The sequence below is a fragment of the Colobus angolensis genome, unplaced genomic scaffold (genome assembly GCF_000951035.1).
Source record: "Colobus angolensis palliatus isolate OR3802 unplaced genomic scaffold, Cang.pa_1.0 Scaffold10, whole genome shotgun sequence".
In the NCBI taxonomy this organism is placed as follows: domain Eukaryota; kingdom Metazoa; phylum Chordata; class Mammalia; order Primates; family Cercopithecidae; genus Colobus; species Colobus angolensis.
The window spans coordinates 1,768,761-1,786,980 of NW_012110919.1; the positions used below are offsets into that span (position 1 = coordinate 1,768,761).

An 18,220-nucleotide genomic window follows, 5' to 3' on the forward strand; every position below is an offset into this window, starting at 1 on the left:
TTCAATATTTTATTCTTTTTTTTCTTTTTTGTTCTTATTATGCTTTAAGACCTGTGATACATGTGCAGAATGTGCAGGTTTGTTACCTAGATATACATGTGCCATGGTAGTTTGCTGCACCCATCAACCCATCAATTACATTAGGTATTTCTCCTAATTCTATCCCTCCCTATGGGCTACATAACACCCCCTGACAGGCCCCAGTGTGTGATGTTCCCCTCCCTGTGTCCATGTGTCCTCATTGTTCCAACTCCCACTTATGAGTGAGAACATGTGGTATTTGGTCTTCTGTTCCTGTGTCAGTTTGCTGAGAATGATGGTTTCCAGCTTCATCCATGCCCCTGCAAAGGACATGAATTCATCTTTTTTTGTTTTGTTTTGTTTTGTTTTTAAATCTGTACATTATCCACAAGGCCCAAACAATAGAAGCAAATACTAGAATGTCCCTAAAGTAGTGCCATTCGAAAGAAACCCTTAATAGGTCAGTTAAAATCCATCTCACAATAGCAACAGTTCATTTTAACAATAGTATGGCACAGAATACATATGAAAAAAATTCATCACAAGACAGCCAAGTCCACAATAATGCAACTTCATATAAAAACTCAAGCTGCAAATAAAAATTGGTCCTATGAAGAACAAACTAGACACACTCCAGATGGTTATGTTGGGATACCTAATGTCCATAATGGCAGCCTTTTACAATTTTACTAAAGAGTAGAGCTGGTGTGCAAAGAAAAAGACAGGAATAAAAATCTGAGCTATTGCAATGATGGAATGTCCCTGGGGAGTCAATCAGTATGGTTACTGTAAGGTCATGGGAGGAAGTGCTTTTTGCTCTTGTTTTGCCATTGCACTCTTCATATGTCCTGTAGACACTATGAATAAAGGTTTGTCTCAAGTGCAACAACAATACTAAAAGCAAACTACTGCAGCTCTCAATAGCTCATCAACAAAAGGGATATTAATTGGTTAAAAAAAACAGGCACTGCATAAAAAAAGATGGAAGCAAACCAAATGCCTATGTGCGAAGGGAGGTGGGGTGGGAAAAAGAGAAGAGTGAAGGAAAGATGCATGCACTTTTTCCTCCCAACCATGCGCTACAAAAGGAAGACTAAATGAGCCAAGTAAATGCTCAAAGTGCTGAAAAGACATTGATCAGAGATTGTACAACCGGCACCTTGCTTAATATTAACTTATTTTAGTAATCAATATCCCATTAATTGCTAAGACAAAGTGATGCCCAACTTGGCATGCCCCCTCCCCCCAATTTCAAGGTATCATGCAAATCATTATTGTGCTGCAATTATGTTGCCAGATAAGGGTTGGTTACATACAGTGGTTAACATACAAATGATCCATTGGGCAAACAGGAATCATGACGTTAGAAAATAGGTAAAGAAAAATTAGCTACCATCTATAGTTTGGTAGCATTGTGACCATAATTAGGGTTGTTGATGAAGACAGTTGCTAGGTAGATGGGGAGAGGCTGCTTACACATCAGACCTCCTCAGGTATAAAGCGAGTTCATATGCTTTCTTGTTAAGTGTGCCTCCGTGGACACCTTCCTTTCCCATGACTATAACCAATGCTCTACCAGCTCTGCCGACAGCAACATTGTATGTTGGCTCCCCACCTTGACTCTTTGTCCGGATGTCCATTGTGCAGTCACCATCGACGTATAGACTATCTCTGATCACTGAGCATTTCTTCGCGCCAAGAGTCAAACCGTTGGTAAAGAAACCTTCCCGGTCTTTTCCTACAATCATATCTATTTCTATTGGCGTAATGCTCTGAAAGACGCCCCCGGCCGTGGCTGCCCAGACGTATTTGGCGTCGCAGTAGCCGACAATGGCGGCCTCCTGGCAGCAGCCATCGCACATCAGGTTATCCACGTAGCTCTGCCAACTGGCCATCTTCGAGCCCTTCGCACTGCAGCGCGGACGGCGAGGAGCAGCAGGCGCGGCGGCGGTAGCGGCCATCTTTTTTTTTTTTGAGGTAGAGCTTCGCTATTGTTGCCCAGGCTGGAGTGCAATGGCGCCATCTCGGCTCACTGCAACCTCTGCCTCCCGGGTTCAAGAGATTCTCTTGCCTCAGCCTCCCCAGTAGCTGGGATTACAGGTATGCCCCACCATTCCCGGCTAATTTTGTGTTTTTAGTAGAGGTGAGGTTTCTCCATGTTGGCCAGGCTGGTCTTGAATTCCCCACCTCAGGTGATCCGCCCGCCTCAGCCTCCCAAAGTGCTGGGATTACAAGCTTGTATATATATATTCCACATTTTCTTTATCCCATTAAAAAGTGGGAGAAGGATACGAACAGGCACTTCTCAAAAGAAGACATTTATGTGGCCAAAAAACATACGAAAAAAAGCTCATCATCACTGGTCAATATTTTATTCTTATCTTGATGTTTTTCTTATTTTATCTCCAACAATTAGATATTATTGTTGCTGATGTTGTTATGTAGTCAGTGATATTTTATGGACTTATCAAAATATTTGCTACTTTCAAATTTTCTCACTATTGCTTCTTGTATCTCAGGCCTTTATTATGGGAACATGTTCTTTAATCCCAAAATATGTAATTTAGAAGTTCCTTTTTCTATGGTTTTGTTAGTACTAAACTCCCAGTTGTTTGTTTCTTTGTTTTGTTTTGAAAACATCATTATTTTATCCTAATTCCTTTATGAAAATTTCACAGGCCATGCAATTCTAAGTTGACTTTTGTTTTTTCTCAACTCATTGATAGTATTTACCATTTTATTACTTCCCTTATGGTTTAAATACCTGCTGCTAATCTAAGTGTCATTCAGTCTGGTCTTTCTTCACTGGTGATATTTAAGCTCATTTCTATATATTTCTATACGAGTGGTACTCTGCAACTTGATTAGAATGTGTTTAGAGGTTTACGTCTTTTGCATTTATCATGCTTGTTATTCATTGATTTTCTTGAATTTAAGAATATTTGTCTGTTAAAATGCTGGATTTTTCTCAGCCATCCCTTTGAATTTTGCATCTCTTCACTCCTTATCTTCTCTCTTGTTAGTATTGGTATTGTACTGTTGCAATATGGGTAATTCTTTCAGGTACATCATCCAATGCACTAATTCTTTTATCATCTATATCTCATATAGTATAGGTTGAGATCCCAAATCCAAAAATCTAAAATCTGAAGTGCTCCAAAAGAAAAAATTTTTGAGCACCAGCATGCTTCTCAAAGGAAATATTGGAGGATATTGAATTTCAGATTGTCAGATTTGGGATGCTCAACAAGTAACTATAATGAAAACATTCCCAAATCCAAAGAACTCTGAAATCTAAAACACTTCTTATCACAAGCATTTCAGATAAGGGTTACTCAAGATGTATTTATACTTCCTTTTCCCTATCTCATTTTAATTATATTTTTAAAATTTTCATACATTATAAATATTTCTTTTTCAAGTGTTCATGGTAATATTTGAAAGCTTCTCATTCACTTTTCATACTGTTTATATTCTCCTGAATTTAATCAAATATTTCAACTACATGTATTTTGTATCCTGAATATCTTACTCCCAATATCCCAAACTTTAAAGGTCTAATTACTTAGAATTATTTCTGCTGCCTCCTAGTGATGATGAATAATTATTTTCATATGGATTTATTATTTTGAGCTCATTATTTTACATCTTTATCTGTGAAAAGTATGGGAGGTCTGGTTTAGAGCACATTCTTTCAGAGGTTTTATTCTTGTAGTTCCTAATCTCCAAAATCTTGAATGCATTCATTTATATCCACATCAACTCTGTGTTCAAATTCTATTGCTTTTGTCTTCAAAGTATTTCCAGGCTCCAAGCACTTCTCACTATCTTCACCATTACCTTCCTGGGTCAAGCTTTTATCACTGCTCACCAGGATTATTACAGGAGCCTTGTAAGTATCTTCCTATTTCAGCCCTTATTCCACTTCCATCTATTCTTCATATTACTCTGTCAAAACTTTGCAAGAGTACTCCATTTCTCAGATTCTGCCTTTTTAATGAGGTCATCTTAGCTACTCAATATTCGAAACTCTTTTATTACACAGTTTCTTGACCTTACCCTACTATTATTTTTCCTTTACGGCATGTTTCATCATTTAGCATATTACATATCTTATTTGTTTTGTTTACTGACTCCCTCTCATCACTAGAAAGTGCTCCATGGAGAAACTTTGACATGTGTTACATGTGTATGTTATAGATAAATATTTGGAAGTCTCTCCTGTGCCATTTATTTATTTATTTATTTATTTATTTATTTAAGGCAAAGTCTCATTGTGTCACCCAGGGTGGATTGCAATGGCATGATATTGACTCACTGCAACCTCCGCCTCCCTGGCTCGAGATTCTTGTGCCTCAGTCTCCCAAGTACCTGGGATTACAGGCATGCATCACCATGTCCAACTAATTTTTGTATTTTTACTAGAGACAGGGTTTCACCATGTTAGCCAGGCTGGTCTCAAACTCCTGACCTCAAGTGATCCACCCACTTAGGCCCCCCAAAGGGCTGGATTTATGGGTGTGAGTCACCACCCAGGCCTACTGTGTTATTATTTTTGATCTGTGCTAAAGAAAGTTTTTTTTCAGTGATTATCTCTGCTTGCTGTTAACAAATTTCCAAATACATTATTTGTCCGGGAAAACCTTAAATCAAGTTTACTTATTGAACTTCTTGGATCACCTTCATTATGTGAATTTGTCCTGAAAATTACAAGTGGACTCATTTGTTATCATAATTACTTGGGAATATTTTCCCCTTTGTTCTATACCAAAGTAACTTTCCCTGTAACCCTCTGAATGTTGGGTTTCTGTGAGTTGACTTTGTGGTCACTTTGATGCTGAGGGTATCCAGCTCCAAGCTTTATTGGAGAATATACTCTCATTAGATTCCTCACTCTGGTTACACAATGGACTTGTCATCTGTTCCTTCATCCAAATATTCTTTTAAACTACAGCTCAAGTTTTCCAGATTTCTAAAAAACCTTGAGGAGAAGCAGCTTTTGTTCTCAGTTTCCTTTTCAGTGTATCCAGCTTTTCTTCGTGTTCGGCCTGATAATTCTAGTTTATAGTTTTATTTAAATCTGTGAAACAGTACTAGGTGTTTGCAGTGAAAAACTTTATTCAAATACATGGCCAGCCATGTGGCAGGAAGTGGAAATATTCTTTCACAATAATAAATGCTGAAAAACACCTGACTTGAAAGCAGCCCTGACATTGGAGGCAACTGTGAATGGATGGTCCGTAATAGCGTCTTGTTGTGCATTTGACAAAAACTGATATGCAAATAAAGCCTTTAGTCATTAGCCTTTCATTCATCCAAAAATACTGAGTTTTTCTCATGCGTTGGGATACAGATGAAAATAAAACGGACAATCCCCTAGCATTTATAATCTTACTCTGTAATTTGGTAAGCAGGCAAAAAACAAGATACTTAATAAATATAATATCAGGTAGTGATAGCTGACATAAAGAAAAAAGTAGCAAAGGAAAGCAGTAAAACAACTTAGAGAGACATGGAGAGTGGGAGATTTCTATTTGAAGTAGATTGGTCAGGAAAGCTCAGTGTGAAACAGAAGACAATAAAAAGAATAGGTGAAGGACCAAGTCAAATGGCAAGGAGGGTAAGAGTGCATATCATGAAGGGCTTCGTATGATGTAGCAAAGAGTTGGAAATTTATTCAAATACAGTATTTTTTAGGCAGGGAAGCAATTGGATATGATTCGAATTTTGACAAACTAATATGGAATTTGTGTGGAGAATAGTTTTTAGGAGGAGAGATATGGGAAGAAGCGTTGCTAGTGAGGGAGGAAGATGCTGCAGAAGACCCAGTGAGAGAGGATGGTGGCTTTCACCATCCTGCAGTAGAGCTGGTAAGAAACAGTTGTTTCAGGAAACAAATTGTTAAGAGTCTTCATTAGTAAAGGAAAACAAAAAATAGTCATACCATTTTTGAAAGAATACTGCATTTGAAAGAAGAGACCATTTTTAATAATCAGAGAAAATATATTCTTATGAATTTCATTCATAAGAATGAATTCATAAGAATGGACATGGAAATCATTCTGGAAATTCCATTCAAAAGAATAAATGGAAATCATTCTGGAAATTCCATTCATAAGAATAAATTCATAAGAAAGGACATGGAAATCATTCTGGAACACGATTCAAGAGGATAGTGAATCCAAAGTAATGAAGAAGGCAGTCAAAACAAGGGTGGTATAAAATCTGAAAAGACTGCATACAATTAAAAACTATTTATTTGAATTCAAACTTTCAGTAAGAGAAGAAATATCAGAAAAGCAACTTTGTGTGAAAGAGAGGCTTCATAAATTTCCCCAAACTTACAAGGAAAGTTGTGAAAATTAAAATGAGAAAAAATACAAGCACCATGAAAACAAATTCAGGAATAAAATATACTTGTTACATAAATTTTATAATTAGATAAGAAATATAACAGACGCAACAAGTAATTTAAATAACAGATAAAAACAATGGAATGATCAGACATTGACTTGCGCAAACGTAAGTAGATTTCTACATACAGTTAAGAAAAAATAGGCACCTTCAAAGAAATTAAATTTTAAATGACCTCAGATTTCTTTTTCCACAAGAATAAATACCAAAGAGCAAGAAATAAACATCTTCAGGTGTTTGGAAATATCTTTATCCATTCTATAGTCAGAAAACATTTTAAAAGGGAAAGTGAGATGACAGAGAAGGCTAACAGCTAGCAGGATTAAACAACATGGAGGCATAACAAAGGTGTAGTGACACAAAACAAATTGCTCTAATAATTTACTGTGAAGATAATAAGGATCTAAATTATATAAGCAGCAGATATGGGAAGGAGAAAACAGATTTGAGAATCACTGTACATCATGAAGTACTCTCATATGGCATAACAGTCTTCGCATAAATTGTGAATTACGAGTCACCAAACTCAGCCTCAACATACTCATATGTTAAATGGGACAACCAAGCTCATAGCATTATGATAAAGTAATGCTGTGATTTGTCTACATATCTATCTCCTCTTCATTTAAGGAAATCAAATATGAAAGGAAGCACTGTTAATTTTCAAGCTGTATTCCAATATGTGGCAATATTTTTGTCTTGTGTCTATCGCTGAGGTTAAATCTCAAACATTTGGCAACTTCTTTTATTTGGAAAGTGAAGTAGAGGAAAGTAGAAAATTATTCCAGATCTAGATTATTAGAATAATGCATCATAATGTCTCTGAAAGATGGAGCTTCACAAGTATTCTCCAAATGGAATTTGCTTTCTCTTAAATTCAGGTCTACTTGAAGGCATTACTAGTAGAAATTTGGATACATAAAAGAGATGCTGTATCCAAGGAGAAAAATAATTAAACTTTGGATATATTAAAATATAAACAACTTTGTGATAGAGCATTTATTAGTGATAGGAATCCTCATGTCAAGTAAGCACCTATAAATTTAAATGAGGAGCTTGAGAGAGGTTGGATTCATTGTTGCATTGCCACAGAATTATTATCTTTAAATTTGGTAAGTATTTTTTCTTTTTTTCTTTTTTCTTTTTTTTTTTTTTTTGCTGTTTGTACATTTTGCTTTAGGAAGAAATTGCGAAATGGGAATAGAAAATCAAGAACTAGTATTACATCTGATATTAGATCTAGTATCAAGTGGGTTAGTAAAATATTATCAAGAAAAAGACAATGAAGCAGTTAGAGAGATTAGAGTACAACCAAAATATTATAGTAGATAGGGTGAGGCAGCAGAGTTGCAAGTGGATGCTCAACAAAGGCAAAATTAGGAGAAAGTTAAGGAGAAAGAGAATTTTTTTTATAAATTTAAAAACTTCACACCTTTTTAATTTTAGAAGAAGGAATCCATTGGCAATCTTCAAGAGAACAGTGTCATTAGAGTGGTTATGATAGAAACGAGCTGACAGAAGGTTGAGGCAGTAAGAGGAGTGAAGATGAAGCAAAGCTATCAGTAGAGAAATCTGGAAGGTGTGTACTAGGGAGGGGCGGTATAAGGGGAGGATAATAAAATTTGAATGATGATCAAGGTCAAACTTGCAACTTTTGATTTTTGTATTGTTAACATAGTAGAGGAAATTGCGGACTTAAAAAGGGAGAATTAGTATGCCAGTCTTGAGATGATGGATGTAAGACATCACTTTCTTGAGGGATCTTAGCTATTTCTTTACTTTCCATTCTCCCTCAATTTATTGTGACTTCTTAGAAGGCAGATGGGACTATGTTTTCAGGTTTGTGTTTTCAGGGCCTTTGAAAGTACCTGGCATTTAGTGGGAACACCAAAACCATCTGCTGAAGTGAATGAAATTTAATTGTGAGGGTTCATGCGCAAGAAGTTGGTTTAACGTTAAGAAATATACAATAAAAATTAGCTAATGGTGTGGGAAAGTGTATCAGTCCATTTTCACACTGTTATAAAAAAAACTATCTGAGACTGGGTAATTTATAAAGAAAAGAGATTTAATTGACTCACAGTTCCACATGGCTTGGGAGGCCTCAGGAAACTGATAATCTTGATGGAAGGCAAAGGGGAACCAATACCTTCTTCACAAGGTGGCAGGAGAGAGAAAGAAAGTGAAGTGGGGAAGTTTCACTTTTAAAGCTTAGATCTTGTGAGAACTCACTCATTATCACTAGAACAGCATGGGGGAAACTGCCCCCATGATCCCACCAGATCCTTCCCATGAGGTCCTTCCCTTGACGTATGGGGATTATAGTTTGAGATGAGATTTGAGTGGGGACACAGGGCCAACCCATATCATTCTGTCCCCGGCCCCTCCCAAATATCATGTTCTTTGCACATTGCATAATACAATTATCCTTTCTTAACAGTCCCCCAAAGTCTTAACTCATTCCAGCATTAACCCAAAAATTCAAGTCCAAAGTCTTATCTAAGACAAGGGAAGTCCCTTCCACCCAGGATCCTGTAAAATCAAGACCAAGTTAGTTACTTCCACAATACAATGAGGCTGCAGGCAATGGGTAAATACTCCTTTTCCAAATAGGAGAAATTGGCAAAAACAAAGGGACCACAGTTCCAATGCAAGTCCAAAACCTGGCAGGGCACTCATTAAATCTTAAAGTCCCAAAATAATCCCTTTTGATTCCATGCCCTACATCCAGGCATGCTGATGCAAGGGGTGGGCTCTCAAGGCCTCGGGCAGCTCTGCCCCTGTGGTTCTGCAAGGTACAACTCCCACAGCTGCTTTCAGGGGCTAGTGTTAAGTGCCTGTGGCTTTTCTAGATGGATGCTTCAAGCTCTTGGTGGATCTACCATTCAGGAACTGAAGGACAATGGCACTCTTCTCACAGGTTCACCAGGCAGTGCCCCCGTTGTGACTCTGTGTGTGGGCTCCAACCCCACATTTACTTTGTATTGCCCCAGTTGAGGCTCTCTATGATGGTTACACCCCTGTAAACTTCTGCCTGGGCATCCAGGCATTTCCAAACATCCTCTGAAATCTAGATGGAAACTCCCAAAGCTCAGCTCTTGTCTTCTGCACACATGCAGGCCCAACACTATATGGAAGCAGCCAAGACTTGGGGGTTGCACACTCTAAAGCAATGCCCTGAGCTATACATTGGCCCCTTTTAGCCACAACTGGAGCTGGAATGGCTGGGATACGGAAAACTAAGTCCTGAAGCTGTACAGAGCAGCAGGGCCCTGGGCCCAGCCCACAAAAGTATTTTTCCCTCCTAGGCCTCTGGGCCTGTGACACAAGGGTCTGCCTTGTAAATCCCTGACATGCTCTAGTGACATTTTTCCCATTGTCTTGGCTATTAACATTCAGTTCTTCATTTCTTGTGCTAATTTCTGCAGCATCAAAGCTTTAATGTCTCCCCAGAAAATGGGTTTTTCTTTTCAACCACATGGTCAAGTTGCAAATTTTCCAAACTTTTATACTCTGCTTCTCTTTTAAACATAAGTTCTAATTGTGAACCATCTCTTGGTGAATGCTCATGATGGAACACTTTCAGAATCAGCCAGGTCACATCTTGAATGCTTTGCTGCTTAGAAATTTCTACTACCAGATATGATAAATCATCTTCCTCAAGTTCAATGTTCTACAGATCTTTAGGGCTGGGGCAAGTTGCCACCAGTCTTTTTACTAACACATAACAGGAGTAAATTTTGATCCAGTTCCTAATAAGTTCCTCATCTTCATGTGAGACCACTTCAGACTGGATTTCGTTTTTCATATCACTGTCAGCATTTTGGTCAAAACCATCCAACAGTCTCTAGGATGTTCCAAACTTTCCCATGTCTTCCTGCCTTCTTCTGAGCCCTGCAAACTATTCCAACCTCTGCTTGTTACCCAGTTTCAAAGTCACGTCCACATTTTTGGGTTATCTTTATAACAGTGCCCCACTATCTTGGTACCAATTCTCTGTATTAGTCCATTTTCACATTGCTATAAAGACACTACCTGAGACTGGTAATTTATGAAGAAAAAAGGTTTAATTGACTCATAGTTCTGCATAGCTAGCTAGGGAGGCCTCAGGAAACTGACAATCATGGTGGAAGGTAAAGGAGAAGCAGGTACGTTCTTCACAGGGTGGCAGGAAAGAAAGAGAGCAAAGGGGGAAGTGCCATTTTTAAATCATTAGATCTCATGATAATCCACTCACTCTCATAAGAACAGCATGTGGGAAACCACCTCCGTGATCCAATCACATCCCACCACGATTGGTGGTTGAAAAGAAAAACGCATTTTCTGGAGAGACATTAAAGCTGGCTACAGAAATTAGCACAAGAAATGAGGAACTGAATGTTAATAGCCAAGACAATGGGAAAAATGTCACTAGAGCATGTCAGAGATTTACAAGTCAGGTGAGGATTACAGTTTGAGATGAGGTTTAGGTGAGGACGCAGAGTCAAACCATATCATAAGAGGTTACAAAAAAAAGGCAGGAGTCAGAGTTGACATAGTCCTGAAATGTTGAGCCAAGTGTTTACAGATCAGCATGTAGTGGTACTAAGAGTGTCAGAATTAAAAGTTAAAGATGAAGTAAAGATCAATGTTCAAATCAAGAATCTGGACAATAGGTAGGAAGAGTCGTAAAATCAGTAGATTATTCTAGCATTCTCCATCCAGTAAGTCTTTACACCTTTCTTCTGCACCATGGCCAATCCCTATGAAGGGACAGACACAACTTAAAATAAGAACAAGAAGATGATGTAGTTCTCAGGAAATTGAATTCAAAGACAGAAAGAAAGACAAAAACAAAATAAAGTAAATTAGAAAAAAACATTTAGGAAGGTGATATAGTCTGGCTGTGTCCCCACCGAAATCTCACCTTGAATTTTAGCTCTGTTAATCCCCATGTGTTCTGGGAGAGACCCAGTGGGAGGTAATTGAATCATGGGACTGGATTTTTTTCTCATGCCGTTCTTGTGATAGTGAATAAGACTCATGAACCTGATGGTTTTAAAAAGGGTAGTTCTGCTGTACACTCTCTCTTGCCTGCCAACATGTAAGATATGCCTTTGCTTCTCCTTCACCTTCCACCATAGTTTTGAGGCCTCCCCAGCCATGTGGAACTGTGAATTCATTAAATCTCTTTGCCTTTATAAATTACCCAATCTCAGGCATTTCTTCATAGCAGTATGAAAATGGCCTAATACAGAAATTGAATTAAGTATGGTAGTCAGATCCAAAACAATCAGTAAGAAATAGAAAACAAATATAAATGAATCACCAGAGGGAAGTTTCTTCTTCCTAAAGCTATAGAAAAAAAGGAGAGAGGATAGATACAGAAATAAAGTGGTCTAGTTGAAAATGAGGAAAACGTCTCATTTCATGTCAGTGTACTTAAATCTTCTTGAGGATGCAACATGTTGTGTCACCTGATGGAAGACAGGTCAAAGGAGAATGACAAATTGAAGAGGTCAAAGAAGAGTTGTTCTTGAGGGAGATTCATAATATAAACAGTAAATACACACACACACACACACACACACACACACACACAGCTCTTGAGAACATGTGCCCAAGGTGGTGATCGTGGCAGGAGGCAGGCAAATACCTAGGCAGATAGGGGTGAAACCCCACCTCCAAGCCAAAGACAGTTTAAAGCCTGAAAACCAAGCTACAAGTCAAATCTATGGACAGGGTTGAGAACCTGTCTTCCTGTTTGGCTTGCTTTCCTCTAATTGATCCCTATCCTTGACAGATTTGACATATACCTACCTTTTCCTACTGGGTTTTATACACTGTTGTACCCACCTTTGAGTGGTGTCTTTGCATTAACCTTTTTGTATCCTCACAAACCCATCAGCATGCACTCCCCATTCTGAGTCCATAAAATGCTGCAGACCCAGTCACACGGAGAGAAAAACCACACAACAGCAGGAATGTGGAACCACCCTAAAGCATCCCCTCTCCACTGAGAGCTGTTCCATTACTCAAAAAAATTATTTTCTGCCCATCCTCACAGTTCAATTTTCAGTGTATCCTCATTCTTCTTGGAAGCAGAACAAGAGCTCAGGAACCACTGAATGTGGGCACAAGTTACATAACACAGGTGAGCTAAGTGGGTGGGGCACCTCCAGCAGCAGGCTCTGGTGGAGGAGGGGGGCAGGGGACAGGAGGGTTTGGGGGAGAGGAGAGGGGAGTTTGCGGGAGGGGGAGGAGGGGAACAGTGCTGGCTATGGAGTTGCCCAGTTGGTAAAGTGGCTGAGAAATTCCTGTATCAGTGGTTGGGGTACAGCTTGGTTTTATACATTTTAGGCAGACATAAGTTATCAATCAATACATGTAAAATGTTCATTGGTTCAGTCTGTAAAGGTGGGACAACTAAGTGTGGTGGGGAGTGGTACTTTCAGATCATAGGTTGATTCAAATATTTTTGTATTGGCAATTGGCTGAAAGAATTTATCTAAAGATGTAGAATTCATAGAAGGAATGGTCTGATTTAAGATAAAGGGCCAGGGAGACCAAGGTTCTTGTTGCATCTTTTATTGTACAACTGAGGCTTCCAGGTAGCAGTCTTCAGAGAGAATAGATTGTAAATGTTTCTTTTCAGACTTTAAAAAGCGCTAGACAGTTAGTTAATTCTCTCCTGGATCAGGACAAAGACCTGGAAAGAGGAGAGGACTCTCTACAGAATGCAGATTTTCCCCCATGAGACAGCTTTGGAGGGCCATTTCCAAATATGTCCAATATATTTTGGGGTAAAATACTTTGATTTTTTTTCAGGGCCTGTCATCAGTCAGGTTGGTATTTTATTGCTACAAAGATTATATTTTGCCACCCTTAAAAACTGTTTCAATGTGAATGCTGGTCAACTGTGTATGAATTCCAAAGGGAGGGAGGTATAGAAAGGCAGGTCGCACCACCCATTTCCATCATGGCTTGAGCTAGTGTTTCAGGTTTACTTTAGAAATGACTGTGCCAGAGAGAAGGAGTGCATTCAATTGAGTGGGGGCTTATAATTTTACTTTTGGTTTACACTAGCTTATGACAAGTGAAAAAAGCAAGCAGTAAAAATGACCCCCAAACTAAGACTGCCTTGAAATAAACTTACTATTATGATAAAATTATATATAAACACATTATAAAATTTATATAGTAATACATATAGAGAGAGCTATTGTAAGATATACATATATAGTTTTAGTTGGATGGTGTGGGTGTAGTTATTTGCAACATGTTTTTTGTTTTTGTTTCTTTACAGTTACCATTTAAAGGGGACTAGGTATTAGTCTCTTTAACTATATGGACCAGTGGGTTTTATGTTTCACTAAGTATGCATTACACAATGTGAGATAAACAAAAATGTAGTATCCATTTTTGCTGTTACTTTGTAAGTATTTTTTACTAGAATAACTGACTGCATTGTCACCAGCTTCCTTCCCTGTATCACAAAAATTATCTACTGCATAAAATCTTCTAAGGTTTATGTCAAAATGTAACTTAAAATCATATTTTTTCTACTTAATTTGAAATCAAATTGTTTATTTTGCCTTTCCTTTTCTACTATCAAAAATGCTTTCTCTACTATTATTCTAATGGTTCATTTCTACATTGACTTGCCTTGTTTTTTCCAATGTCATTTTAGTAATTTACTGAACTTTGATGGAACAAAATGTGAGTTATATTCTCTAGGTCTAAGAACATATACCATTAATGCTTAAATGTGCTACACAATCAGGTTCTTAAGAGAGTTGAATTCAAGACATTAAAAGCACCGAATCAGCCTCCTACCAACGTTTTATGAATCTCTAGGACTATTTAGAGAACCACTGATCAAGAAAGTTCAACAAATCCAAAACAATATAAAATATAAATTAATCTTTTAAAAATCTGGGCACATTACCAGACTATTTAAAACCAATGATTAAAAGAAAATGTTTAATCATCAAGGAAAATAATACATTATATAAAGAGCAGCAACAATACATATCAGAACAGATTTCTCATTAGAAAAATGAGAAATTTTAAATTTAAATTAGAAAAATTTAATTTAATTAATTTAATTTAAAATTTAATTAAAAATTAAATTAGAGAAATTTTAAATTTAAATTAGAATAATTTAAATTTAAATTAGAAAAATTGAATGCTGAATATAATGAAATAATAAGTTTAAAATTGTGAAAGAAAAACTGTATACATAAAAGCTAAGCAAATCTCTTTCCTTTATATGCCACAGAAGAAATGAAAAAAGAAATTCTTCAAACTGAAAGAAAATGTACCAGATAGAAATTCAGATATATAGACAAAAATGGAGAGTATTGGTAATGGTATAAAAGGTATCTATGAACATAAATACAAATAAATGTTTTTCTCTCTATTGAAACACATTTAAAGGTCAACTCACAACTTAAATAAAAAATAGTAACAGTGCATTTTGTGGTTTAATATACGTAAATAAAGTATGTGTTAACAGCATAAATATAATAAATAATGAGGATAAATGAGTGAATAAAATAAAATTCTTGCATGATTGTTACGTTTGAAGTTCTTTAAAAATAATTTAAAGGTAGATTCTGATATGTTAGGACTGTACTTTTAATATCCGGAATAAGTATGATACAAGATATAGCCAAAAGTCAACAGAGGGTTTGCAATGGAATACTATCATTGATTTCATTTACCAAAAAGAAGACAGGAAACAAGAAACAAAGAAGCCAGGAACATTAGGAATAAATGGAAAAGAAATAAAGCAAGATAGTAGACTTAAAGTAACACCACTGATAAATAGATTAAATGTAACCATACAAAAGAATCCATTTAAAAAGCAGAGACTGTCAGAACTTAACTACATACTGTTTATAAGAAATATACTTTAAATTTACGGACACCAAGAAGTAGAAAGAAACATGGAAAACTGATACATCTGGAAAACAATAAGCATAAGAAAGATTGTGTTGCTATGTTAATATGAAAGTTGACTTCAAAAAGTGATCATTAACAGTAAAAATAAGCACATTTAATAATGTTCATCAGGAAGAAATAACAATCCTAATTGTGTAACTCTTATAAAAAGGCTTTAAAATACATAAGGCAGAAATGGTTATGGCTAAAGGGAAAAGAATACATGAATCCACAATTTTATTAGAAATTTAAATATCTCTTTCTCATTAATTGGTAACGCAAATAGGAGAAAGAAAACAGTAAGAATAGAGAGGACTGACATTTATAGACTATTATAACCATTTTGCAGAATACACATTGTTATCAAGTGCAACGGAAGCATTTGCCAAGTTACACAGTAGTCCCACCTTATCCACAGTAGTAATAACTGTGGTTTCAGTTACTTGTGGTCAACCACGACTTACGTAGGGTTCCAGACCTCATAAACCAGTCTAGTGGGAGAGACAGATATTGATAGCATAATAAGTCCTATATACATTGGATAATAAAAGAGAAAAATATCAAAACTTTGTTTTTTTTTTTACTGCTCTTATTTCAACCCAACAAAAATTTTCCTCTTTGATTTTATAAAAAGCTGATAAAATAATATGTATTCTTGACTATAAGGTTAATCTTATATACAGCATATATAATATATAATAATGAAATCCATTTATATATAAAAGCCATGGGAAAGTTAAAATAATTGTGTATAATAATATATGTAATAGCCTAATTAATTTATACATATATTTATAATGCGTAGGATGGTGATTTTTACATAAAGCTATATATGTACTATATATGTGATATAATAGATAAAACATTTATATATATGTATTTATATATAGACATATATAATATTACTTTAGCCTAAACTGTGAGACTTACGAGTATGATTAGCTTTATCTGTGTATAAACACTTCCAGTATAAACATCTATTTCCACCTTTTCCCCAAATTGAAATATTTAATACTCAAACTGCAACAATTGTCGAATCTTAATCAGATTATTCTATCCAGGACCTTAAGGCATTGTTTCCTGTTTCTTTTGTCATTATAACCCAACTAAATGGCTACTCTTATTGTCATTTATTTTAGAACCACCTGCTCAAGCGTATGTTGCTGGCATTCAGAACATGCCCATTTTCACACATTTTCACCCATTGTCAACACCAAGATGTCAATCACCTGTGCAGACATGTAAATAAATGTAAATGTTTGGCATAACAAGCCTGCCGGGAAGCACCCAAATCCCCCTTAAACCTTTTGCAGCTACCTCTTTTATAGTAGGACCTAATACATTTCTGCCTCTTTTTTTTCTTTTAATTCTTTTAAAACGTGAGCACATTAAGGGTGCTATTCTTTCTTACTTGCTGACTCTGTTGTATTTCTTATGTCATCTTCTTTTCAGTTATTCATAATGTTGACTTTTGGAGACATTTGTGATCTTGGGAAAGTCCCAAGAGGACTCACCTCTATGAGTCCCAGATTCCTCAGCCTGTAGTATGAAGATAAAGATATTTGCTCTGGAGGGATTATGTAAGAATTCAACGCAATAATGTGTGTAACAAACTTAGCACAATGCTCAACATCATGGTCCATGGTAATCACCAATCTGGTTTCATATTGCAAAGCGTAGCTTCTTCAAGTCTTCCAAATTGTGTCCCTCCTTTCGTTGCCACTCCAGGTAACCGCTTATAGCATTTCGACTATGCTTCATTATGTATTATTTTAATCATCTGACAAGTTTTGTCCTTTACCTTTGAAGTCTTTAGCATTTCTTTCTGAGAAATTGTCCTGAATAAATATTGACACAACAAAAATACCAAGCCGACCCTGATTATTTTCTTCTTGGGTATAAATTAGTGTTTCCTTAATTTTGCACCTGGTCCGATTATCTTGTTTTGTTAGAGTAAGGGCTAAAAAAGGTGAGGACCAGAAGTTCATTCCCTATTTAGGTCAGTCAGGGTTACACTGAAGACATATTTCTTTCATGCTTACAGATGTGCCCCTAATCCTGACCATCTGCTTAGCAAATGAGCAGAAGGGCACAGTAGGTAACAGTGGCCTGTAGGATAAAACACAATCCCAGAGCTAAGTGCTGTATCCCGCTAATCACAACATCATCATATTTAAAAAGAGAGCACAGCTGAGCAGATGTCTTGGGTGTGATCCAGGAACAATACCAATGGGAGCGGGTAGAATGAGAAAAATGAAAGCTTTAGATGAAGTGGCATCCAACCGGGATCCTGAATATGCTGATTTAGATGTACCTTTTATTCTAAATTATTTTAAAGGACTAAAAACCTAAGCAAATTTTAGCTTTAATGACTTTTCAGTTGATCCTCTGTAAGAGGTTCAAGTGAACATCTATTTGATATTTTTATACTCAAAATGAAAAGCCAATTTCATCTATATTTGGCAACAGCTAAGTTTTCCATTAAAATAAGGATGGTGTGCTCTTGGTTTCTATTTGTCATGATCGTTGTCTTGGTATTTTTTTTCTTTAACCAGAAGATCTTAAATAAAATTTTCATTCAATTAAATAATTTGAATTATAGCCATGAAAGTGATAGAATTTGGCAAACACATTAAGAGACCTCCTGCCTCTCATCACCTTCTGAATTTTAATTTGGCAAATATAAATTAGGTTCTGTGTCAGAACACTCTGCCCAAAAGATAAAGCTGCACCATTAAAATCAAAAGGCACAAATGTCAGCAGAACACTGAGACTCGGGTTTTCTAATAAGAAAAACTTCATTAAGGGAATGGAGCTTTTTACATCATTTTATTTTTATTCCCTGTCACAGAAAATGATG

At 36.5% G+C, this 18,220-nt stretch overlaps 1 protein-coding gene across 2 annotated transcripts; it reads right to left on the reverse strand.

Moving 5' to 3' along the window:
* Positions 1–386: 386 nt before the first annotated feature.
* On the reverse strand, positions 387–1,977 carry LOC105505661 (profilin-2). Of its 2 annotated transcripts, XM_011933565.1 has the most exons (2): positions 1,507–1,977; positions 387–676 (listed from the first exon to the last, which is right to left on the reverse strand). In XM_011933565.1, exons 1-2 carry the CDS (start codon positions 1,914–1,916, stop codon positions 520–522), a joined length of 567 nt encoding a protein of 188 aa, XP_011788955.1. In that variant the 5' UTR covers positions 1,917–1,977; the 3' UTR covers positions 387–519. The 2 variants fall into 2 exon arrangements, with proteins under 2 accessions (XP_011788955.1, XP_011788964.1); XM_011933574.1 differs by lacking the exon at positions 387–676 and having other exon boundaries at positions 726–1,977.
* Positions 1,978–18,220: the final 16,243 nt, after the last annotated feature.